The sequence below is a fragment of the Pleurodeles waltl genome, chromosome 1_2 (assembly GCF_031143425.1).
Source record: "Pleurodeles waltl isolate 20211129_DDA chromosome 1_2, aPleWal1.hap1.20221129, whole genome shotgun sequence".
Taxonomy (NCBI): Eukaryota; Metazoa; Chordata; class Amphibia; order Caudata; family Salamandridae; genus Pleurodeles; species Pleurodeles waltl.
Genome location: NC_090437.1, coordinates 472,855,503 through 472,882,269, shown reverse-complemented (window position 1 = coordinate 472,882,269; position 26,767 = coordinate 472,855,503). Strand labels below are relative to the sequence as shown.

The 26,767-nt window shown below is 44.5% G+C and overlaps 1 protein-coding gene across 1 annotated transcript in view; it reads left to right on the top strand.

Annotated features, from left to right (window-relative positions):
• LOC138300976 (uncharacterized) overlaps window positions 1-26,767 on the top strand; it is a 63,966-nt gene that overhangs the window by 3,012 nt on the left and 34,187 nt on the right. Inside the window, exon 2 of the mRNA XM_069240960.1 lies at window positions 6,660-6,868. Coding sequence (XP_069097061.1) covers window positions 6,704-6,868 — 165 coding nt within the window. The 5' untranslated portion in view covers window positions 6,660-6,703. The remainder of the gene's footprint in view (window positions 1-6,659; window positions 6,869-26,767) is intronic.

Sequence of the window (26,767 nt, the reverse complement as noted above, 5' to 3'; positions counted from 1 at the left end):
TAACCAACATCACTACTCAAGAAACCGCAGCCACCATGTGGTCCATACACTCTGGATTACCATTGGATCCCTGCTGACCACATCTTGGCAAAGGATTTGACCCTTCTGCATAGCCCTCACCCAACCCTGAATGACTCAATCAACACAACCAACTTTCCAAATGCTTGGAAACATTCCACAGTCCTCCCCTACCCCCCCCCCCGAAGAAAAAAAAAAAAAGATAACATCTATCATTCCAGCTCCATGCTTCCCTACCCTTGAAAGTCCTGGAGAAGTTCATGAACAAATGACTAGCTGCCACATCAGTGACAACCACCTCCATGATACAGCTCAGTCCAGATTCAGGGTCATCCACAGTACTGGGACTGCCCTCATTGCCGTCACAAATGAGATCAGGCTGATCATGGACACAGGAGACACCTGTGCACCCATTGGACCTATTTGCCGTTTTCAACACAGTTAAGGTGTTGAATGAGGATTGGGTGGGAGACAAAGGCAGCATTCGAGGACCCATGCTCCTTCTTAACAGACTTCACCCAATCAGTCAGCCTGACTTCCCTCATCTGCTGCTAAAGTCATCTGCGGAGTTCCACAAGGATCATTGCTCAGCCCCACTTTGTTCAATGCCTGCAAGGCTCCACTTGTCACCATCATACATGCCTGTGAGTCAACGTCATATTATATGCAGATGACACCCAACTTATCCTCTACTTCAATGCCAAACACCCAGACCAACTTTTCTGTCTTCATGATAGACACCTCCATGTAGATGAAAACCAACTGTCTCATGCTCAACCCAGTCAAAATGGAAGTAGTAATCTTTGGCATACACCTCGCTATGGAACTCCACCTGGTGTCCTGCTGAGCTTGAACCCACAACCTACCTGACCACCAATACGAAGAACCTTGGAATAGTAGTTGACAACCAGCTCACCGTGAAACTGGCCATGTGAATGCAGTCTCTGTCTTCTGTTTCCACAAACTCATGATGTTCAAGAAGATCTTTAAGTGGCTTCCCATCAACACCTGCAGAACTGTGACCCAGACCATCATCACTAGCAAGGCGGATTATGGTAATGCACTCAATGCTGAAATCAACACACAACTGATCAGAATACTCCTGATCATATAAAACTCTGCAGCTTCAATACCTCCACTGGTTCCTCACCCATGAAAGAGCACTCTTCAAACTCCTAACATGTACATATAAAGCCCTAAACAACACTGAACCCATCTACCCCAACAAATGCATTAGCGTCCACAAACATGCCAGGCACCTCAGCACAGCTGGACTCCTGCTTGCACACATTCTCCATGTACGCAAAACATTAGCTGGTGGTAGTGCCTTCTCCTACCTAGCTTCTAAAGCCGTAAACAAACTTCCCCTTCACATCAGAGCAACCTCCTCAGTTCTTGAAATTTTTCAAGAAACTGAAGACCTGGCTCTTCTCCTAGGCACCGCCCTGGTTATGCTGACACAGCTCCTGCTTTCTGCACCAAGATACCGCCCAGGTGAGAAATATGCTAAACAAATGCACATAAAATAACATAACATTGTATACTACAGAGAACTATATTGTGCAGTGACTGTGAACTTGTGCATCTGTGAAAGCTTGAGACATTCATAAATCCTTAAAATAGAGTATTGCACAACATGTTGTTCATGGTTTGAAAGCACAAAGGTACAAGAGTGTGTTATGATTGCCCAAGAGAACTAATTCTTGATTTGTGAAATAACTCTGCTTAATGAATATTTGTTGGTCAGGAGTCAGGGCAGGTAGATTGCATGGCATGTAGACAATACAGAAAGAAGGCAAGAGAGCCATGGATTTAACACGTTGCACTTGCCTTTTTATTTTAGGGAAATAGGCAGAAATGAGAGACAGACAGGTGAGTTAGAAAGAAATGCCAGAATGGGACAACAGTAAGGGTATGTTGTATTGTTATAGCACAAACCTAGCCAAAAGCCAGTGGAGTGCTGTACACGATTGAAGACAAGCACAAAGTTAACAAGTGATAGGAGAGGTAGCTGGCTTATGGACTGTTAACATATAGTGATATAGGGTTCTTTAAAAAAGGTGTGTCTTCAACTCTTTCTTAAATTGGAGCTGCTTAAGGCTGGTCTAGATGGTTATGGGGATGTGGTGCCGAATCCTGGCAGCCTAGATGCAAAAGGCTTGCTGCGTTTCTTTTTCTGTTTTACACATAGTTTACAGTCTGGTGGTTTTCTGGCTGTGGGTGGTGAGAAGCAGTAAAAATGGTCAGCTTGTCCACGAGACAAGCTGGAGTGCTGCTTGTAATGGCTTTGTAAATGATGTGGTTGGTTTTGAAGATAATGTGGGCTGTCGAGAGGAGCCAGTGGAGTTCCATGATGATGGGGCGATGTGATCATATTTCTTCAGGCCCTGGATAATACATGCTGTGTGGCGTAGGATTCTATTAACTGGCACAAGTGTGGAGTTTTGTAGCCCTTGGAACCATCCAAATGCAGGACTATGAGGGCTTAGACAGCAGTTCTGAAGAACACCTGCAACAATGCACTAGATCATTATATAGATGCATTGTATTTAATTTTATGTAGGAAACTATCTGTTCTGGCCTTCTTACAGGAAGTCTGAACACAAGGGGAGCACAGGCACTATACTCCTGGGTGAAGTGCACATCATTCTAAAGCCAGCAAACTAAAAAAGGTCCAGCAAAGGCAAAAAAAATCCAGGGTGTCTGTGCAGAAAAGGTGGATTTCCTGCAGAGTAGTGGTAATGTTATGCGAGGAAGAAATATCAAACACAAAAAACAGTTTTGACATTTCTTAGAGTATAATCTAAGAGCGGAGAGTTTCCTACAATTCCGGATAGCAATTTCTAAAGGGGATGATATCCCTTTCCTTTGTAGTCCCCCCTCCTCCTCAAAACTGATAATGCTGGTCTCATCAGATCTGGAACAATCCAATATCAGAAAAGGGGAAACGGAGAATTTTCTATGCTGGTAACAGGGCTAATCCTTTGGAGTGGAAACTATACTCTTATTGGCCACAGCAAATCACTGTCATCTGCTCCCTCTGAAGCCTGGACAGGACTCCAGGCCCTGGTCAATGATCAAGTCTCCCCATCCACCTACTCTCAGGAACTGATGTTCATGCTCTACGGGATCCAATGTCGTTTAAGTTGCGTTCCCTGGAGAATTGCTCCTCACAGGTATTTTTTTCAGACCGTTTATGATCAGGATGACCCATGTGCGTTCTGCAGGGACAAACCTTTTGAGGCTTTTTCTGAAGTAATGTGGAATGCTGCTAAAATATCTTTTTAGACCTGTATTGGCCTAACAAATTGGCTGCCAATCCTTTCTTGTTTCCATGTTTTTGCCTTTCCTCAGTGATGAATTTACCTTTTTAACTTTTTGTAATGGGAGCTGACCAGGATGTGGAAGTGGGCTAACATGCTGTTTATGGTGAATATTGGTCTAGAACTCTAATATTTCCATCTCACCTTTCCCTTTATCAAGACAATTGCGTGGATAACTGCCTAATGTGTGCATCTACAAGGAAGAGCAGTGGCAGTCTATTAGATTGTAAAACTCAAACATGTGTAAATAATAAAGAAGCCGTCCAGTCTAACGTGTTTAATACAAAAATAGCAAGCAGCACAGTAAATTCATTATATATATATATATATTTTTTTTTTTTTGTTGTTGTTGTTTTTAAGTGTAATTTCAACTGACCAAAGCTCTTGCAAGAGAAGGGTCAATTAAAGCACAATGCTAGAACACATGACATTAAGCACATTATATGTGTTTCCTCTTAATAGATGCCTACGGAACCTAATCACCAGACACAAACTTGTTACTTTCAGCAAAAATGTATCAAAGGAGACAGGTGGCAGGATCTTCTACTGGAGGAAGCATGAGACGTCCTCGAGGAGAAGATATGATTCATGAATACAGTACTGAGTTAATAATATTATTCTCCTAAATCTTGCTTCCAGTTGCCATCATTGAACACTGAGGTATGCTTTGCAGAAATCTGCTCATGTACTGCCTTGCATAAACTTGTTTCTAGGCTCACTACAGCCATGGAACTTAGCGAACATAAGGGAGACTAAAGGACACTTCAGCCCAATCAGAAACAACATCCATATTTGTTTCTAAAACATTGGTACATTCACTGAAATCATGAACCATTTACTTCTCCAGAAATGCACATCATTTAATACTCCTTCCTGCTCACACTTTAGAAGTATACAAGCATTTCGTTGGCAGACGTATGCACCCTGTCCAAGCAGGAACCACAGTCCTAGTCAGGGTAAGTCACCAACACACCCTAGATTAACCTGTGCTCACACCCTGGTAGCTTGGCACAGAGTTGTCCGGCTTAACTTAGGCAATGCGGTTAGTATTTGTAAAACACTTGAAACAGTAAAACAGTGAAAATTCTACACAAAAAGAATTCAAACCTGGTTAGAAAAATAGAGGCTAATTTATTGAACAGAACAAGACCAAAAATGACAAAAATCCAATAAGTAGAAGTCGAGATATGAATTTTGAAGAATAAACTTAGTTGTAGTGCTTGAAAGCAGGAAGTGCCAACTGTGGCCATCTGATTGCATTAGACTGGGTCAAATTTAAAAAGTCATGGCGCAGATACAGGGACAGTCCTTGGTCCGCTGAGACAGTACCTTTTGGAGGTGTGTCATCTTTGACAACAAGATGCGAGGAGCAAAGGAGGCAGTGCATTGGCGTAGGTCTGAAGATGTAAGCAGTGCGTCTGCTCTGAGCTGTGCAAAGTCGAAGATGTATTAGGAATTTAGGCGATGCGTTTCACGGTCAGCAATGCAGTGTTCCCAATCCTCTCACCGGTATGGTGAGGCTGTGTGCTGGATGCTCGCAGCAGCTGTGATTTGTCAATGGAACGCACTGGTTCTGAGAGGCACAAAGGCATTGGTGCGTTGGTTTTGGATTGGAGCAGCACTTTAAATCCACTTCCAAGGGCCCAGGACAGGATTGGCACCACTTGGCAGGGCAAGACTCGCAGATGATGGAGTTCAGGTGCTGTAGGTGATGAGTTGCAAGTTTTATGTGTCCCTGAAACTTCAGAAGAACAGGAGATAAGCCCTTGGAGTTACTCTGGTTCTGGGTTCATGTGATGTGGGTTCAGTCCTTCTCAACCTGGGAAGGAGGACAGTAGGTCAGCACAGCAAAAACACAGTTCTTACATAGCAGCAGAGTAGCAGCACAGCAATCCTTCTTGTGTACTTATGTGGTGGTTTTTTAGGTCCAGCATTTACAGTTTGTTCTGGTTCTAGATTGTGGGAAAGGCTTCTAGGCAGTTGCTTTCAAGTACAGGATTCCTTTCTCCCCTGGCTCAAAGCTGGCTGGAGTGACAATAAAGAGTTTTATTAGGCCTATTGTGAGGAGACTGGGCACAGCCTACTCGGGTGCAAGTGGGGCTGTGCCCCTATTTCTCTCCTCCCACCCCTCCCAAATCAAGCCAGTCAATGGCCCATCAAGGCCCGAGAAGTCACACCTAAGCTCCCATTGTGTGTGGCTGTCTAGAGGGAATGCACAAAGCCCAGCTGTCACCCCACCTCAGACATGTATTGGAGACAGGCTGCAGGCACACAGGGCTAAGAGCAGGAAAATGCCAACTTTCTAAAAGTGGCATTTTCAAAATTGTTACAATAAATTTGACTTTACCACTGAACGGTATTTATCATTGCAATTGCATAGATACTAAACATGATTCATCTTCCCCCTTCCCAGTCAGGAATGATGGCTTATTAAGATTAATAAGGAATCCCAAATGTTATCCAGTGTTTTTTACTACCAGGACATGTAAAACTTGAAAGTACACGTCCTTCCTTTGAAGTACAGAGCACCCTGCCCTGTGGGCTACCTAGGGCCTACTCTAGGGATGACTTATATGCAGGGGAGGTTAAGGTTTGAAGTGGGGTTTTTAAATGCCAAGTCTACTTTGCAGTGTCACACAGCATTCAGGCTGCAATGACAGGACTGGGACAGGTTTTAAAGTGCTACTTAAGTGTGTGGCACAAGCAGTGCTGCAGGTACACTACTAGCATTTAATTTACAGGCCCTGGGCACACATAGTGCGCTTTACTAAGGACTTATAAGTAAATTAAACATGCCAACTTGGTATATGTCAATCAAACCATGTTTTAGGGAGAAAGCACAAGCACTTTAGCACTGGTTAGCAGTGGTAAAGTGCACAGAGTCCTAAGGCCAACAAATCCAAATTCAGCAAAAAGTGGAGGGAGGAAAAGGCAAAACGTTTGTGGTGACCCTGCAGAGAGGGTCATTTCCAACAATGAAACATCAGGATACCTACTTTGGAACACTTGTCAGTACTGATCTGCCAAGGTACCCTATGAAGAAAACTATTTTACAAAAGGGTGCTTATTTTGAGCAAATTAGGGGTGTGTAGTTGACTGTATGTGTGCTATTTGTCTTAAAACCCAATAGCTTTATATTCTAGAACAATGGTGTCTGGGTTTGATTTGCTTTCAATTCCTCCCACTTTTTGTGCTGCTGGCTGGTGGCCTCACTAAGGAAAATTGAATCACATTTTAGCACCACCTACTGATGTGCTCCCACCCTGGATGCAGTTTGATCCTGCTCCTCACAATTAACGTGTGTTCTTCTGTTTCCAGGATTTACTTTAAAGCAGGTCCTTTGCACATGATCGTTTGCTGCAATGGATCGCTACCGGTATTTCATCTTTAACCAGAGGAGCATGATCATCTTGGGGATTTGTCAGATTGCCTGCGCAGGAGTTTCAGTAGTCAGCGGTTTCCTGGATGGTGCCTTTCGAAAGGAATCCGCGTTAAGCAACACCAGAGCACCAATCTGGGCTGGCGTGGTAAGGATACTTTAGTTTCACCCACACATTGTTGACTGGTTGAAAGTTATCTAGTTTTGCCAAGTTCTATGTACGGAGGGGAGAAAACCCTGAATACAGCTGTCATTGCCAGAGTGGAAGTGGACTTGGATCATGTTAACTGTTTTGGCCTACTAGGTTGTTTGGTGAAGTATGTTTGTAGAACAGCGTGTGACAATTGGGGCCTAATTACGACCTTGGCGGAATGGATACTCTGTGTCAATTGTTATCCTGCCTGCTATTTTACAAGTTCAGTAGGACATAATAATGGAACTCGTAATACGACGAAACAGGATATAAGTCACATTTGTGACGGAGTATCCCATCCGCCAAGGTCATAATTAGGCCCTTAGACTGCTTCACTTTTGGTTCTAAGCATACTGATGGTCGCTTTTATTTCAGAAGCTAGCAGTCTTGATGTTCCTCCTGTTACATCAAATGTCGTTTTACAATTTGCAGGCTTTGAAAATACTACAGGTTTGCCAGATGCTTGAGCAATTCAATTTTCCATCTAGGGGAATTGTTGCTGTGGTTACTGTCTGCTGGTTACGGCCTAAGCCAGGCAGCCGCCAACCTACCAACTCACTTCTCCTTGAGGATAAGTGCTGCACTGTGCTAGCCCAGCAGAACAACAAAGTACAGGAGGTTTGCTTGATTAAAAGATTAAGCAATGACAGAGGGCATTGGTGCCCAGCGAACTTGAAAGGTGATTTTTATTTAACAAAACCGTGCATTTTACAGCACAATTTTCACATAAGTTAGATACAGCTCATGGGTGAAGGGGCTCACCCTCCTCAAAGCACTTTGAAATAAAAGGCGGCAAAATAATGGGTCTTTCAGCACAGTTTCCCTTAATGTTGACCAGTGACTCTAGATCTTTAAGCAAAAAATAAGTCGGAAATGCCAGGTGAGTAAATAAAGCTCGTTTATTTAATAAGCCCAGCACAGGCACCACTGCTCAGCTCCGCGGTAACAGAACGCCGCTGCCACGCTTACATCAGGTTCGCTGTACCGTTGAGCTCACATTCCACGAGCAGAAACCCCCTATCACTCTAGAAAGCCTTAGCACACTTATGCAATGTTATTAAACCTAACCCGGAGTACAACAAACCTAAAAGCAAAAAAATACACCTCCAACTTCCCCTTTTCATATAGTCGAAACCATCATCTTGTCTGTGCTAGAAAGGCTGTCACGAGGCCAGAAAATGCCCATTATGCCGCAAACTCTTTTCTCTATTTGTGAAGTGATGGTAATATAATGCTTTGCTTAGTGAGAATTCAAGTTCAAACAGGGCCCTCTGATGACTCTTTTGTTCTGATTGAGGCTGACATTAAAATTCAATACATTTCAATAACGTGGCGCACTTTTGCCTGCACAAGAAAGACAGTGATTGATTTCAAAATAAAAACATTAATGGAATAGCAGAGTTACAAACTCACACAATCAGTATTAGTTGTAATCCGTACATGACTGCAATAGTCAACAATTCAGTGTAATTCAAAGTCAGTAAACGCAAAGACAAACTATTATAAAGTTGTCTCAAAATTAAAGTCGAGCCAAGTTAGTTATTTCTCTCAAAAAGAGGCCCCTATAATCCTAAATCGTAAGAAAGGGATGTCTGAATCTAAAGACAAGTAGAAAGGCATCCGCTCTATAAGCATTTGCTTCTAAGTAAGTAAATAGGGAATCTTTATCTGCATTGCATTAGTTTTAATCGCTCATTTCCAACATTTTGCTACACCTGTGCATGGCTCTCCTATGAGAAACTAATCCGGTAAAGGCACAAGCAGATAAGACAAATTCATTGTTTTCCCTAAACATCCTTTAGACCAGCCATTATTTGCAACATAGTGAAATATACTTGGTTCGCGCAGTTCCCTGCAGGTGATTGTTAGCGCTTTTCAGAGAGATTGCGAAATGAAAACAATTTCACATGAATACAGAAAAGAAACAATACATAGTTTAAAGTTGCTGGTTTGGTTTTCCTCCTGAAGTAATGAAAGCTACACAACATGGAAGAAATGGGATCCATGTATCAACCGCTTTAAAATGCGTCCACATTAGCCACGGGCAAGCCAAACGTGAAAGATGCACATTCAGCACATTTGTGTGTACGTGGTAATATCGATATTGAAGCAAAACATTTAATTGTGAAAACGACGATAGTAGTCTTAACTAACGTGTAAGTAGCCCCTGGCTTACAAAGGACTGTGACCCCTTATATGAAAAAAAATATCCCAGATGCCTATACGATTATTTGGCAAAGTGCGGGAGAGGAGCGATGGTGGATTAGCAATTATTATCATCATCTTTAATGTTCTCCATGCATGGGCGTAGGAAGTGTGGGGGACGCGGGGGATGTATCCCCCCCAGATTTTGGAGGGTGGGGGACACGGGGGACGAAGGTGGGGGGGACAAGGGGACACAATAATTTCCCCTCTCACATCTGTTATTCAGAGGGCCATTAGCGCATATAGCCCTGTACAGACAAATCCTCCAAGCTGATGGTAACCAAAGGAAGGTGTCAGGAGGCCCCCTGCGCCCTCTGCCCTTTTGTCCTGTTCTAAGGGTGCTCATAAGAACAAAGGGCACAGGAGGAGAAAAGAGTTTTGGATGATTACTGTCACCTGCTGCCCTGAAGAGGAGCACTGCAGGATACCTTCAAGAGGAGCTGCAAATCAATGAGGAAGATCTAAAGAGAGAACAGAGTCCCACTCACCGTGATGCCTGCAGGCTAGAAAGGAGACTCTGTGAAACACAATATTTGTATTTGCCTAAGATCACACCAGTTGGTGAAACAGTGAAGTCGAGATTGAGCCCAGATTTTACATTTTTACACAACAATTTAGCTATTAGAAGGGTATATTTTTCTAACATTTATGTTTAATGTTTTATTTTCTAGGTAATGAAGTGCTTGATTACAGCGTGGCTAACAGAGAGAAGCCATATTTCATTTTGGGCCGTTATGCCTAGCGTTATTATTTATGTTGTTGTTATCATTACATACTTCTGCATATTGAAGTATATTATCTTTTCTCTATCTTTTCTTCACTCTACTCTGAAACAATCTACCCTTTGCCACTGCACCCTACACCACTTTTCTCCACTCAGTGCCACTCTACGCCACTGCGATCTCTGCTGTACCACTCCACTCTACACTACTGCAATCTATGCTATTCTACTCAAACCATTGTACACTACACCCCTGCACTCTGCCAGTGCACTATTCACCACTTTACTCAAAACCAATGCACTCTATCCCACTGCACTCTATGCCAATCTACTCTGCACCACAGCACTCTATTCCACTGCTTTCAATGCCACTGTAATCTACACCACAGCACTCTATGCAACTGCACTCCGTCACTCTACAATACACCACTGTACTCTGCAACCCTCCAATCTGCAACATTGCACTTTCTGCCACTGAACTCCACGCCACTCTACTTTGCACCACTGCACTCAATGCCACTGTGCTCTGTCCCACTGCACTCTTTTCTGCACCACTGCACTGTAATCTACTCTACACCACTCCACTGTAGGGCACTTCACTCTACTTTGAAATCATCTCCTCTATGCCACTGCAATCTGCGCAACTCTACTCTATGCCAGTCTAATCTATCTTGCACCACACCAATGTACCCTGCACCACTCCAATCTGCTCTGCACCGCTCTATGCTACTGCACTCTACATCACTATGCTCCACTCTGCAACGATCTACTCTTCACCACTATACTGTACTCTGCAGCAATCTACTCTATGCCACGGCACTCTATGCAACTCTAATCTACTCTGCACCTCTGTACTCTAAGCCACTCTTCTCTACTCTGCATCACTGCCCTTTATGACACTCTACTCTGCAACACTGCACTCTGCCACTGAACTATACTCCTCTCTACTCTTCACCACGGCACTCTACTCTGCACCGCTCAACTATATGCCACTCTACAGCACTCTACACCAGCGTACTATATGCCACTACACTCTATGACAATCTACTCTGCATCACTGCACTCCACCACTGCACTCTACACTAGTCTACTCTACTGTGTCATAGAGTGATGCGGTGCATGGTAGAGTGGAGTGGTGCAAGGTACTCTGAACCACTGCAATCTATTCTGTGCTCCCCTCTACTCTTCACCACTCTACGCTACTGCACTGTACGCTAAACCAGTGCAGTATTCGCCAATGCACTCTACACCAATCTAGTTTGCACCACTGTACTCTATGCCACTTCACTCTAGACCACCCAACTCCACTCTGACACTTCACTATGACATTACACTCCATGATACTAGACTCTGACACTCTATTCCATTAAACTCGAACACTTTCTCCACTCTGTAACTCCCTACACAACTCCCTATACGCCACTCCATTCCACTTTACTCCACTGTATGCCACTCCACACCACTCTATGCCACTTCAATCTACGATACTCTGCTCAATGCCACTGCACAACCCTCTATGCCACTCCAATATACAACAATGTACTGTGCTCAACAACACTCTACCCAACTTTTTCTATGCTAGTTCAAGTTACTTTACTTCACTCTACTCCATTTCACTCTTCTTTATGCCTTTCCACTCTACGACACTCTGCCACTCCACTCTATGACACTGTGACACTATGCCACTCTAATACTACTTTATGGCATTGGCGCTTGATTAGAGATTCAGATCTCCATTGATTGCCTTCTCACTCATATGAGACGTGAGTCCGATTTATCTTCGCCGTTTTGGTTACAAGCACTCTGTAACCATTTTAACTCAAGCTTAACGAAGGCTTAGGATAATCCTGATACTTGTCTAGGGCATCAAAATATTGTCGGCCAAAGTACCTTGACTTGAATTTGTGATATTGTCCATAAGTTGGCATTAGCATAGGTACTATGAGCTAATGACTTCTTGATTCACTATTTGAGTCATTCATGTAAAAGTCGGTGTATAAAAGCTTGTAAATCATTGTTGTGGATGTTAACCTTGTAGGAAAGTAGCCTCTTTCTAGCTTGGTTACCCCCACATTTGGCCTGTTTGCCAGTGTGTTTGCATGTGTCTACTGGGATCCTGCTAATCAGGACCCCAGTAGTTATGCTCTCTCCCTTAAATTATGGTTTTTGCATACTGGTAACCCAGTATTTCACCCAAAATTGGCATATTGGTGCCCCCTTATAAGTCCCTAGTACATGGTACTTAGGTACCCAGGGCATTGGGGTTCCAGGAGATCCCTATGGGCTGCAGCATTTCTTTTGCCACCCATAGGGAGCCCATGCAAAGGCTTCTGCAGGACTGCCATTGCAGCCTGCGTGAAAAGGTGCATGCACCCTTTCACTGCCAGTTTCACTGCACCAGGTCACTTATAAGTCACCCCTATAGCAGGCCCTCCAGCCCTGAGGGCAGGGTGCAGAGTAACTGTGAGTGAGGGCACCCCTGCACTAGCAGAGGTGCCCCCACGACCTCCAGGACCATTTTCCCAGACTTCCTGAGTGCGGGATGCCATTTTACACATGTACTTGAAATAGGTCACCACCTATTCCCATCTACATAATGGTAACTCAGAACATAGGTATGTTTAGTATCAAACATGTTGGAATCATAACTCAAGGCTTTTGCAAGCATTGGTTGTATGATTTTATGCACTCTGGGGGCTCCTTAGAGGACCCCCAGTATTGCCATTCCAGCTTTCTGAGGTTTTCTAGGCAGGCCCAGCTGCTGCCACCTCTCGGACAGGTTTCTGCCCTCCTGTTGCTTGAGAAGCTCAAGCCCATGAAGGCAGAACAAAGGATTTCCTTTGGGAGAGGGGTGTTACACGCTCTCCCTTTGGAAATAGGAGTTACAGGCTTGGGAGGGGTAGCTTCCTTCCCCAGGCCACTGGAAATGCTTTGAAGGGCACATTTGGTGCCCTCCTTGCATAATCCAGTCTACACCGGTTCAGGTACCCCCCCAGTCCCTGCTCTGGCATGAAACTGGACAAAGGAAAGGGGAGTGACCACTCCCCTGTCCATCACCACCCCAGGTGTGGTGATCAGAGCTCCTCCAGAGGGTCCCTGTGTTTTGCCATCTTGGATTCCAAGTTGGCAGTGAACTCTGAGAGCATCTGAGTGGGCAGTGCCAGCAGGTGGTGTCTGAGCCGTCCCCTGATAGGTGCTTACCTGTTTAGCTGACCAATCCCCTTTCATGGCTATTTAGGATATCTCCTTTGGGAGGTTCTTCAGATTCGGATTGCAAGACTCCAGCAGGAATCCTCTGCATCCTTTACTTCACCTTCTCACTGAAGAAACTGCATCTGGACCCTCCAGGAACTCCACAAACGGCAACAACGAAGCAAAGACGACTTCTGCAACATTGTATCTTCAGCTCTTGCCAGCATATGCAACTGTTTCCCGGTCGTGCATCCTCAGAGGACAGCCTGTCTTCAGCCTGCACCAGAAGAATGAACTAATCTCCCTTGGAGTGAAGGAGTCACTCCCCTGCTTCAGCAGGCACCTCTCTGCAACGACGACCATCTGCTTGGGTCCCCTCTCCTGTTGAGTTGCATGGATCCTACATCACGGGTCGTAGACTGAAGTGTTCCCGATGGTCCTGACGTCCTACTGTCAAACTTTGGTGGAGGTAAGAGCTTGCCTTCCCACGCAAGACAGTAACCCTGTTCACCACGTGTTTTTCAGTTGCCAAGGCTTGTTGGCATCCTTCTATGAAATTCTTTGTGCACAATGTAACTCTGGCCCCCAGCACTCCTTCCGGCAATGCACAGCTTCCTGAGTGGTTCTCTGGCGGTGTGGGATCCTTTGTTTTTATGCTGCGTGGGCCTCCTTTTACAACTCCTTTGTCCCTGTGCTGGAGGACTCCTGTGTGCACTGGCTGGTCTTCTGTGGGCTCTCTGAGTTGCTGAGAGCCCCATCTGACTCTTCCTCCAGGATAGAGTCCACCAGGTCCCTCCTGGTCACAGGCAGTGCCATTTTCCGCTAACTGTGAGCTTTGCGTGTACCAAGGTTTGTTGGCAGAATCCAGCGACGCAACCAGACTGCAATCATCCATCCGGTGTGGGATATCATCTGCACCAACCAGGAACCCGCATTAATCTTCTTGGGTGCAGTACTGACTGTTGTTCTTCACCAGTGGTTCTTCTTTTGCACCTTGATTCGGGTTAGCAGGGGCTCCTGTCCTCCCTGGACTCTTCTGTGCTTCTTGGACCTAGTCCCATTCTTCCACAGGTCTTTAGGTCCAGGAATCCACCCTTTGTGTCTTGAAGTATCTTCTGGTTCTAGCATTATCTTCTTTCTCGTGTTCTTGTGTGTTCTAGGAAAGTTACTGTCATTTACTCCTGCTTTCCTGGGCTCTGAGGTGGGTTCTATTACTTACCTTTGGTGTTTTCTAATACTCCCAGCGCCCCTCTACACACCGCACTTGTCTAGGTGGGAAACCGACATTCGCATTCTACTTTCTTAGTATATGGTTTGTGTTTTCCCTAGGCCCATTTCTAACCATTGTGATTTTCACTAATTGCACTTTACTAACTTTTTATTGCTATTGCTGCATACTAGTGTATATAATTGGTGTATTACTTACCTCCTAAGGGAGTATAGTCTCTATGGTATTTTTGGCATTTGTGTCACTAAAATAAAGTACCTTTATTTTTGTACCACTGAGTGTTTGCTTTCATGTGTGTGAGTGCTGTGTGACTACAGTGGTATTGCATGAGCTCTGCACGTCTCCTGGATAAGCCTTGGCTACAGCTACCCCTAGAGAGCCTGGCTTCTAGACACGGCCTACATTTCACTAATAAGGGATAACTGGACCTGGTATAAGGTGTAAGTACCATAGGTACCCAATACAAACCAGGCCAGCTTCCTCTAAACCACTGTACTATATAGGTTACTTTTTACATTTTTCTTGTAATTGGTGACATTGGGTCATCCAGATAACTTGTGTAATGCCCGAATACCAGTCTTTCTCGATTTCCTCTGTTGATGTTTTCCCACTACATTTGATCTTTTATATTTTGATTGAATAAATGTATGAAACAATCCATTTGCATACTACTTTAATATCATAGTTTATGGGAGTGGTGTTGCATTTTATTCAAGGGACCCCTGTTCCTTTCAAGTTAGTTTACTGCTCCATTTTAGGACACTCTACTTACTCCATGACACTACACCACACCAGTCGATGACACATCATTCTCCTTTATGCCATTAACTTTGAGCCGTGCTGAATAGTAGTCTCACTAGTGTACAGCATGGCTAAAACACATTGGCAAAGGCAATAGAACTTGCATAGGTGAGACCTATTGGCTTTGCCAATGCTTGTTTATAAGGTATGAACTTCAAGGTGACTTGCAATATCCTTATGTACGCAGGGGGGTATTTTACCCCATATAATACATGGTCACACCACCAACTTTCCCACAAACCACTTAAAACCTTAGTGCATAGCTTCTGACATTCAAAGCTATGAAAGTAGAGCAGAAGAAAGAAAAGCAACATTCAATTTTTTGCTTTAAACAGCTGCATTAATTATGCTCTGTGACCTGGTCTGCCTTTTACCTTGGCTGCTAGCTCTGGCAGAAGGCACTGTAATGTCAGAACTCGACTGTAATAACCCTATCATAGTGATTTTCCGATGTCTTTTCTTTATAATCAGTGAATGTCTTTTCTTTACACGCAGTGGCTTGGTGCATCACAAACAGCCTTTTCTAGAGAAATTAGTGACTGCAGTTTATACAGAGATTAGAGAATCCATGTTTATATAGCCTGTAACTGCAAGAGCTTCTTCAGTTGAAATGCTTCTAGTTATGACTGATGTGGAGCTGAGCTGCCCAAGATCACACACAGGAGTAGAAGTGTTATTAGAACTATGGTTTCCGAGCACAGTTTACAACTCTTGTACTTAATCGCTTTTGATATCTCCAGTGCGGTTCCAATTGGCATGAGGCGAAGAGCATGGTGGGTGTGGGGCGCAAAGGGTATGTTCTTCCTTTTTACCCTCCTACCTTTATTTGCTTGGTGCATGAAGATGCAAGGTTAATCAACATGTTGTTTTCACATTTTAGCTAATTACTTTGGGAATGTAAATAACAATTAAAGATACTTTCAGACTGTGAAAACATGCCTTCCTTTCTCCCTATTTCACTTCCAATATATAGGACTGTGTATATTTATCAGAGCCTGCAGTTCGTAAACAACGAGCGATTTGTATAGGGTTGATTGAAAGTCCCCAAGGCTGTCCCTGTCCCCCCCAGAAATGTATTGTCTCCTACGCCCCTGTCTCCATGACCAAATCAGTCATTACATGCATACGTTTTTACTAATAAAATAAGCTCTAAAACGAAAGTCTAACATCTGTTTAAAATAGAAATCATAACAAGCATTGGAAGCGCCAGTAGGTTTAGCTTTTAGTGTACTGCTCTGTCACAGCCCCAGTGTTTAGCCTGCACTCACGTTGGTCAGAATCTTTTACTGTGGCATTCTGGGATTAGGAGTCAGAACGAAGAAAGAGCATCTCCCTGCTCTAGTACCATGGATCATGGAAACACCCAAAAGTGCTTGGGCAAAGCATGTGAGTGGTCATGTAGGACTGGAGCTTAGCATGAACATACTCTGTAAGAGTGCTAGCAAGTGCATTGTGCACTGCATGAAAGGTTTAATTCACAATATATATTTATTTCCTGGTAACATATGGAGGGGGTATGCTGGGATGTGTCGGATTCGCTACTTGAATTTTTCAGGTGTCCATGGTCTATTGGGGTTTCTTGGGCTGCGATTGTATCACCACAGCCATTGACCTGCAATTACAGATAAAACACATCAGTCAGTATGCTACTTTAGCAATCTACTCTCATGGTTGTGAAGTCGGGCAGTGCAAGGCTTACTCAGGATGGTGGTGTAGGGTTCTAAACTCAGCAGTCAATAAGCATAAAGTAACAATCAATAAACTGTGGTCCAGACAGTCCATAATTCTAATAAAACAAGAGGTACTTCAGTACTACATACGCTGGAAAACACGTACCATACACAAGAGAGAGCACTAATTATGAAGTGCCAATGGGAAGCAAAAACAGTTAGGCAATGGTATTGGCCTTTGGCCCATTAGAGAAAATCAGAGTAATATTTAGTGCAGTTAATCTTGTGGGGCTTGCTTTTTCAGTTAGTCAAATTCTCAGTTTACTACTCCAGTTAAGTAAACAGTTCACACCTGTTTCAGGTGCACTGCCACCATACGTCTCTGTCCTTTTGTCGAATAGTTTGAGGCCTTCATGCTCAGGTGGCTTCTGCATGCATCACTGTCAGTGATAGCTGCTGTTGCATGACAGTGTGTGGCACATAGCCCTCTAAGTGCAGAGTGCAGTCCTGAATCTGCCCCAGTCAACAGGATCTCTGTATGCAATGAGCACATGCAAACTCTGGTGAGTCACAATGAAATAACTTTGCTCTCGGTCTCACTTCAGGCCATTGAAAGACATCTTTGCACTTGGATAATCCTTGTGCGTGCTTGGGTGGGGTTGAAGCACTACTGGTCGCTGTGGAGCCCTTGAGGTAGGGTGGCATATTCTCCAAAGCCACGTAGGAACCCTTCTCTGTCCCAAAAGGCATGCTGAGTAAAATATGTAAGACATGGCAGCTGCATTTTCTACAATCTGAAGGCCACCGATTAAAATATTTAGGTAATCCAATTAAGACTGCCTTCCTATAATTCATAAAAGATCAGGTAACTGCATGGCTCGCCAGCGTTCTCCCTTCAATTCAGATGCAAGAAAGAATCTTTCTTATCCTCTTTAAAAGGAAGTAAGGTGTACAAATAATCTTGTTGCAATGAAGGTAAGATCAGCATTGATAGTAACACCAATATTTTTGGTCAATAATGTAAACCCGTTGACTTTAATGTGACCATATACTTGACCATGTGGTTTTTGCCTGAAGAGACCATCACACAATTTGGTCAGACCAACGTATACATTGGACTGAACATTTAGTCCTCTCAAGATAGCATAAATGCAGCCGGATCTAAAGAGGGGAGCTCTATATTAAGCCCCTTCCTATTCAACATGTCTGAGTTCACATGTATTTTATTTGTCAAATAATTTAAAATTTAAAATCCCTCACTGTTGTATTTGACAGAATATTTGCAATATAAAACATGTTATTACATTTGCCGGAGTTCATAAGGTAAATCACATTTTGATCACGTTTGGCTGGGAGTTTGCTATGTGAACTTCCTTCTATTTTATTGTTCAGAGAGATTACAATGCTAAACCCTTTCCTATTGTGTTTGCCCAGTTCAGTGACTCCAAATGCATTCTAAAGCTACTTGCCCAAACTGTATCAATGGGGGGCATTCATCTCTGGTGTCCTAGGTCTCTATATCCCACACCCTCAAATGTGGGTCCAGGGGCTCCCTTTAGCACTTGTCTGTAATGGTAACTAGGCAGAGCAGTTGAGGACGGACTTGACTTGGGGGTGTGGACTAGAAACTATGAATACAGCTACATCAGTGTCCAGCCACTGCATTTATTTATAAGAGGGTAAGTACTTTAGTGCACCCACATCTAAATACTATAATCAAAATGCCAAATATTTACAAGATTTCAATAGAAGAACAGATTGGAATCTCTCCTACAAGGTTCGTGCAGATTAACCAGAATACATATCACATGGGAACAACTAATCCTGTATATATAGTCTTCTGCGTTTTGTGAAGTGCTGTGTGATGCTATGTGACAATTTATGTACCTGCTGGCTCTAATCATAAAAAAGAACATGTTTGGTTGTATTGGGGCCTATATGCCCAGACATGGGTCCCAGGCTCCCTGTCCCATTGGAACCAAGCTATACCTGGCTGAAGAGTCCTAACTGGGATGAAACCGGTCCTAGATTAATTGTGTTCTGGTTCAAGGGGGACATGGCTTGGCAGCTCAGGCTGGACTGTTCCATGAGGATCAGGGTCAAGACTGATTTGCTTATGGCCGGGTCCAAATTGAGGTGGCATGGTGGGCAGAAAAAAGATGGATTTGGATGTGACCCAACTGATTGCCAGTGGCTGAGCTTAATACAAGTATTCCATCCATCACCTTGTTGTTTTTACTTTTAGGAAGTTGGCACTTTCTTGCCTTTAACCATTTGAGACTGCAGCCTGTCTTAGGTCATATGACTGGGTATAGCTGACAGACTTTGAGAATTCCTCCCAGACAGTCGCACTATAGTGGGATTAGCGGAGCCTCAGTAGACCAACGACTGGCAGAGGGTGGGAGTGCGTGTGGGAGTGCGTGTGGGAGTGCGTGTGGGAGTGCGTATGTGTGTGAGAGAGAGATACAGAGAGAGATGGGGGGGTGGCAGATCTGAGCACAACTCTACTTGCACCTGAATAGGCTGTGTCTCTTCTCCCCACTATAGGCCTAACAACTCAGTATTGTTAGGCCAGCCAGCTTGGAGCCAGGGCAGGGGAGGCAGGAAACTCCCAGAACTTCAAAGACCGTTTGCAGAATCTTCTTCCAGCTTCTAGGAGCAGGGCACCAGGGTATAAAAATAGGGTTCTCAGACCTACACTTCATTTTACTACTGAAATTGGGGAAGGGCTCTGAGGACTACCTGCTGCAGCGGGCTGCTTTGGACTCTGCCAGACTGCTGCTACACCTGGAAGGACTTCTGCCTTTTCTGGAGCCTGCCTTGAACCCTCAGAGGCCATCACTGCTGTTGAGCCCTGCACCGGAATTACCAGAAATAGTTTCAAAGGCTAGTTTGCTGGCTTCCTGTTCAGAGCCACAGAAACATAGGGGACTTCCACGATCTTGAATCCACACCTGGACCCAGCCTGAGTGAGTCCTGAACCCCCAGGAGGTCTCCATCCACTCCTCTACCCTTGGTTGTGGTGCTAAAGGTACCCAGATGGTCATTCTCGAAAGCTGAGGACTTAGGCACTATTTGGCCAAAATGTGCTCTGAGAAACAGGAGGAAACCGGGACTAATCTGCTCGCATATCCGCCTGAGGTACATCGCCAGCTGGATTGACGTTGTGGGTTCTAGCGATACGTTCTTCTCTGAAGCAGCAAATCCATTTCAGCGGTCCTTTACCAAAGGGGTATCCGACCTGGTAAAACTGTCTCTGGCTACAACCTTCTGCTTTGTCCTGCCAGAGATTTTAGACTTCCATCTCGACAACCAAGTCTGAAATTGAAAATCTTCACTGAGATTTCGCTCCAAGGACATCTGACCACGAAGCTCCCTTCTTGGGCACTCCTGCAACCTTGACAAGCTGAACTTCTTCTACCTTCTCAAACATGTTCTCGTCAAAATATTTCTAAGTCTGAAGGTAAGTGCTTACTGGCCCCAATCCACTTCAAGTATCCCAACCAAGTTCCATTGCTGTTGGCCCTAACTTTTGACTTTGCCCTGGTCTAGCATGACCATATATCAGCAGTTGGCACTTTTATCTTGTAGGCACTATTTTGAATCTTAAACTTTAAAAATACATAACTCAGGTTCTAACAATTAGATTTTTGTTGTTTTGGTGTCAAATTTATTAAAATGTAGGCTTTTTTTAAAAAATTGGTTTGGAATTTTCTTGTTCATTTTTTATTACTGTTCATGTACTTCATAAATACAATACACATTGCCTCTGAATTGAGCCTGGCTGCTTTGTGTGCCAAGCTACCCAGGGTTAAGTACAGGTTAATTTAGTGCCTTTTTGTGGCTCACCCTGCAAGGGTTTGTGGCTGTTGCTTGACCAGGATTCATATCCTAGTCAACCAGTGTTAGACTTTACAGCCTTATGGTGGTCGTCCCCAAAACTTTTTGCCTGCTTGTCTCACATTATTTTTTATTTCGTTTTGTTGGCCTTATGACTGTGAGCACTTTATCACTGCTGACCAGTGCATGTGCTTCCTCCATAAAGCATGGTTTGATTTGTAAATACCCAGCTGACATATTTAATTAACTTAGAAGTCCCTAGTAAAGTGCACTACTTGTGCTCAGGGCCTGTAAATTAAATGCTACTAGTGGGCCTGCAGCATTGCTTGTGCCACACACTTAAATAGCCTTTTAAACATGTCTTAGGCCTGCCATTCCAGAGCCTGTGTGGGCAGTTTAAATTGCCACGACGACATGGCATTTAAAAACCCTTGTCAAGCCTCGGATTCCCCTGTTATTACATATATCACCCCCAAGGTGGGTCCTAGATAGTCCATAGGGCAGGGTTCTATGTGATAAAAAGGCAGGGCATGTACTTTTAATTTTTACATGCCTTGCTAGGAGAATACTCTCAAATTCGTTTTCCATTACTGTGAGACCTTCCTCTGTCATGGGATAGTATTGAGGATTCCTTATCATCTTTAGTAAGCTGTAATTCCTCATTGGGAAGGAATAGACCTGTCATGTTTAGTCCCTATAGAATTGTAATTTATTGTTACAATTTTGAAAATTTGACTTTTAGAAAATTGGCATTTTCTTCCTCTTAAGTCCTGTGTGCCTGTAGCTTGTCTCCAGTACATGTCTTGGGTGGGGTGGCAGCTGAGCTTGTGCTTCCCCTCCAGACACACAAAGGTAGCTTAAGTGTGACTGATGGGCCATCAACGTCCTGATGAGCTGTCCTGTGCGGGATGGGAGGGAGCAGTTGGCCACAGCCTCATTCTTGCACCTGAATAAGCTGTACCCTGTTCACACACAAAAGGCTTAAGCCTGGATTGTTACTACAGCCAGCTTGGAGGCAGGACAAGAATTGTCTCCCACCTTCCAGATCCAGCGCACAAGAGTAAAAATACTGAACCTCAAACACCACCACTTCAGTACACTTCTGGAGCTGTGGATACTCTGCTAGGAAGAAGAACTTCTGTGCTGGACTAGCGTTCTGGAAGAACTACTTTTGTTGCTGTGCAGACCTGCTGCCCTCTTGCCTGGGGAAGGAGAACTGGACCTACAACCCTCCTTCTTAAACCCAGGACCCCACAGTGACTTTGAGGGCTAGCCTCCTGATCTGAACCTCAGACATAAGTGTCCCCACATCTCCTGGACTTGTTTTCAAGAAGCTCCAGACCCCGAGAGGTGTCTCAAGTCCTGGGCCCTTAAAAACTGTTTTTGGGCTCCTGCAATCAAGATTATGGGCTTTCCTTGACCGTGAATGTTCATCCCGCTGTTTTGCTTCACTAATGACCGAGCTGAAACACTCATGCACTGACAAAAATCTCTGGAATGTGCTTCTTAGTCCAATGAAGACATTTATTATTTCACTTCACAAGGTTCCTAAAAGGAGATTAGCATGCCGACAGCACACATTTAAAAATGGTCACAGCAATTAAATGAAAACATGTACAAATGATTCTCCTATGCAATATACACAGCAAATATTCATATCCATATTATAATGCAAAGCGAGTAATGAATTAAAAAATATGCGTCACCATGAGGCAAGGGCTCAATTGCATCATCTGTCTCCTATTCAACATCAGATCGCCAGATCCCAGAATTGATCCTGTGTATGCTTGAGATCTGCAAACACTCTCTGTCCCCGGTCCATCTGGTATCGGCCTTTTATACTTTGCAGAAACAAGAGCGGAACATTCTAGAACACCCCTCTCACTGCAGTTTATTATTCAAAAAATGCTGATTGCTTTATGCCAGCTTTGAAAATGACACATCGGGACTCTGCCACAATCCCAAGGTGCCAATTCAAAACAAGACCGTTCCCCACTGTTTTAGTACATTCTTATCAGCCCTTGGTGGGAAAGAACATGAAAAATAAAAACATGTGCACATTGTACAATGTGGAAAACTACTTGCAGCTTTTAACATGGCAGTGGCTAATGCAAAAATAATGTCAATAGGCAGCTGATGGTCACTAATGTGATGGTGTGCTGCTAGGCTAAGTGCAACATGGAGTCAGTGATCAAAACATAAATATCACTACAGCCGCTCACCTGAAGAATCTGCTTGAGCCACCATAAGGATTGTCTCTTGGCACAGCATGTATCACTGCTCTCGATTGTGAGGCTCCAGCTTTCCTTTACGCCATACCCAACTGATTCTTTGCGTGGCCACAGATGGCCTTCATTGACACTCTCCTTGCTCCTGGGAAAATTTTTTGTGAACAGGACTCTTGGCCCAGTTCTTGAAGGTAAAACTTCAGCAGGACTTACCTGTGGTCCATTGTGGTCGACCTGGACTTTTGGATTTAACCTAGTCTAGTGTGACCAGATAGCCCCTTTTGGCACTTTATTTCTAGGCACCACTACGTTTAATTTTTAAAAATTCATATCGCAACTTCTATTTACTGGATATTTATTGTTTTGGTCATATTTTGTTCATTAAATTGAGCTCTTTTTTTCTAAGTTAGTGTGGTATCTCTTTGTGTGGTATTTTCATGATTTTGCTGTTTTTGGTTTTTGCACCAATACTTAACACACTGCCTCTTAAGTTAAGCCTGACTGCTCTATGCCAAGCTACCAGGGGTGAGCACAGGTTAATTTAGGGTGTGTTGGTGAGTTACCCTGACTAGGATTGTGGTCCCTATGTGGGAAAAGTGCATATCTCTGCCAACCAGAATCCCAGTTTCTAATGACCAACGGTCCAATTTCTCACATTGGCGTTAAGTGGTGTGGATCTGGACTTGTTTGTGCAGTACTATGCAGTAATTTGTGTTACACAGAAGTCCCAGATACATAATTTAGCCTCATAGTGACCTTTTTTTTAACTTGTCCTTAGTCTCATTTGACTCATTGTATTCTTTCTAAATTCAGGTAGCCCCACATTACACTTCTACCATTGAAAGGGAGCTGATGAATTTTGACAGCCTAACTAAACTTGAGCTACAAAAGCGCAGCAGCAAGTGGGAGCTGAATGATGACCGGAAAGGTTGGAAAGTGAATCTACAGATAGACGTTAAAGCCCATGAGGAGGTCAAGAGGCTGCAAGCAGCAATTGTGGAAGATGATCTTTAGGGGGACCTGGGACTAAATGAAGACGAGGACCCATATGATAACCTGGAGCTTCAGGATGAACCTCCCTGCCCCCAGGAGACAAATCAGAATACCCAGGATGGAGGAGGGATGGAGCAGTGTGCCTTCCAAGAGCCTGGCACAAGTAGATTTGGAGGGCAGGAGGGAGGAAAAGAAGCCGAAGCTGGCAGAACTAAAGTTGGAGAAGGCTGAGAGGACCTTGGCTAAAAAGAGACTACTGTTGGAGCATAAGAAAAATCATGAGCGAGCTGGACATCAAAGCCAAGCAAGTAGAGTCCAGCAGTAATGGTGGCAGTGAATCAGCAGTGCCTACTGGAAAGGTGATAGTCTGCATCCCCCAAGGACCTGGTGCCCAAGTATCTGGTAGGAGATCATGTAGATAAATGGTTTTCAGCCTATGAAGTGGCCCTGAGGGTACACAAGGTCCCAGAGGAGTACTGGGGGTTGGGGGAGGGCAGCTTTATCTTGTGGAGTTAGATGCCCAAGGCGGGGAGGGACACACTCCTGATACCTGAGGTAGAGGGCCAGATCAAGTAAGGTCCCATGAAGGTTTTTTTTTTCTTTCTAAATTTGAGTTAACCCCTGGGAAAGGAGGCAGGCAAAGCTTCAGGAAGAGCCACAAACTCTCTAACAGTCCTGGGTAGACTTCTTAGATTATTCCAGCAAGGCACTGACTGGGTGGATGAGTAGCAGCAAGATAGATGATTTCAATGGGCTGTACAAACTGATTTTGAGGGAGCACACGCTCAATACCTGTTTTACAGAGCTGCTCTAACACCTGGTCGACACCAAGCTGGCTGACCCCAGGAAGCTTGTGGAGGAGGCAAACCTCTGGGTCAGCACCAGAGTCTCCTAGAAGACATCAGGGAGGGGGCGAGGAGGAGGAAAACTTCCAAATGGGTGGTCAACTGAAGAAAGAGAGGGAGAGGAAAAGGAGGAGTCCCTGTGTGTGTGTGTGTGTGTGTGTGTGTGTGTGTGTGTGTGAGCTTACCCTAGTGTCCCTGGGTGATGAGATGGTGCCCAAGGCCCACATGCCTTCCAATACTGTAATGTATAGACAGTGGTTCACCATCAGAGGGTGGAGGCTTTAAGGGACACAGGAGCCAGTATAATGGTTAAGGTGCCCTCTGATGTCCTCAGGGCAAATGATTTCCAATACATTCCACCAGCTTTTAGTAGCAGACAATCCGGAGAGCCACTGTCCATGGGCTCTAGTTCCCTTTGAATGGGGGGGGCGGGGGTCTCTAGTCTTCTGAATGTTGCTTTGAGCCCTCCCATGCCTGTAGATTGCTAGGGAAGTATGTTGAGCACACTGCCCAGAAGGAAGAGGAACTCTGGTCACACCTGAGAATGTTGGGTTTGCCTGAGTGGGTTTATGTGACCACCGGGTCCATGGCTAACCAGAAAGGGAGTTGAGGAGGTCTTGAGCCTGGACAAAATGGCCTGGCCAGCTGCCAAGAGAGGAAAGGGCAAGGAGTGTGGGAAGCCAGCCCCTCCCATTGGAGGTAGGTGAGGTCCTGGAGCCTACTGGGGAGGAGTTTGCATCCCTTGGTCATCTATGAGCTTGCTGATGGCAAGCAGAAGGGGGAGCCGCCAGGACAGAGTTCTCTAAGGCATAGAGATAGTGCCCAACACTATAGGGCGTGAGGCAACCGGCTGAAGGCCAGTTAGCTGGTGATACCTCTGGAGATCGCTGCATCTGTTGGGAGAATGATCTCTTCTATAGTGAGTCTAAGGCACCTGGGCATGGGCCAATTAAGTAATCAATCAGTCAATCAATCAGCATTTGATAAAGCACACAGCTGCTACAAACAGACATGTCCCTGCACTCTAGCAGGCAGTATAAGGCCAGCCTGAGTAACATAGAAGCTAAACACTGTAAAAAAAACAGGTTTTGAGATGCATTTTGAAGGTTGTCAGAGACTCAACCCTACGCATATTAGGTGACAGATTGTTCCATAATTTATCAGTGAGAACAGTAAAGGAGCTGCCTCTGTGCCGAGGCTTCTGGAATTGTGGGATCCGTAGGAAGTGGCTATTGTTGAATCCGAGTACCCACTCTTTGGTGTATGGGGACAGTCTGTTTGATAAATAGTGCGTGTCTCACTGTGGAATGGTCTGAAAGCCAACGCTTTACATTTATTGCGCTGTTTAACTGGTAGCCAATGCAGATGTCCTACATAAAGTGGGATTGTGATGGTAAGGCAGGACTTTCCTCATTAGTCTAGCTGCTGCATTCTGGCTTAACTGGAGTCTGCATATCAAACACGCAGGAAGATTAAGGTAAGATTTCTAGCTGATGAGGCAACATAGGCACTGGTAGTTCCCTAATGTTACAGGGCCTTCCTACTGGGGCTGGCTCACAAGATTTTTGTGGCAGGACAAGGCCTTTGCTAGGCTTTTCAGACTCGTCCCCTGCTTTTACTGGCCCAAGATGAACATTTTCTCAGATACATTCTGCAGGGCTTGCTTGATCTGTCAGGCCAGTGGGAAGACAGGGAAAAAGCTAAAAGCTCTCCTGAGCCCCTTAATGGTTTTAGCACTGCCTTTGAAATGGTAGGCATCAATATTATTGGGCCCCTGAACCCCAAGACAGCAACAGGTTTATAGTGTTCTTGGCAGACCATGTCATGAGATACCCATAGTCCATGCCTCTGAGGACTAAACCTGCGGTGACTGGGGCCCTTATGGAGATTTTTCACCATAGTGGGTTTCACCAAAGTAGTGGTGTCTGACAGGGGCATCAACTTTTTCTGCTTATATGCAGTCAGTGTGGAGTCACTTACATGTTTTCCACATCCTATGATCCACAAACAAATCTGCTTGTTGAAGGATTCAACAAGACCCTTAAAGGCATCATTATGGGCCTGCCTAAGCCTGTGAGGCGGAAGTGGGATGTCCTCTTACCATGCCTGTTCTTTACTTGCAGGAAGGTGC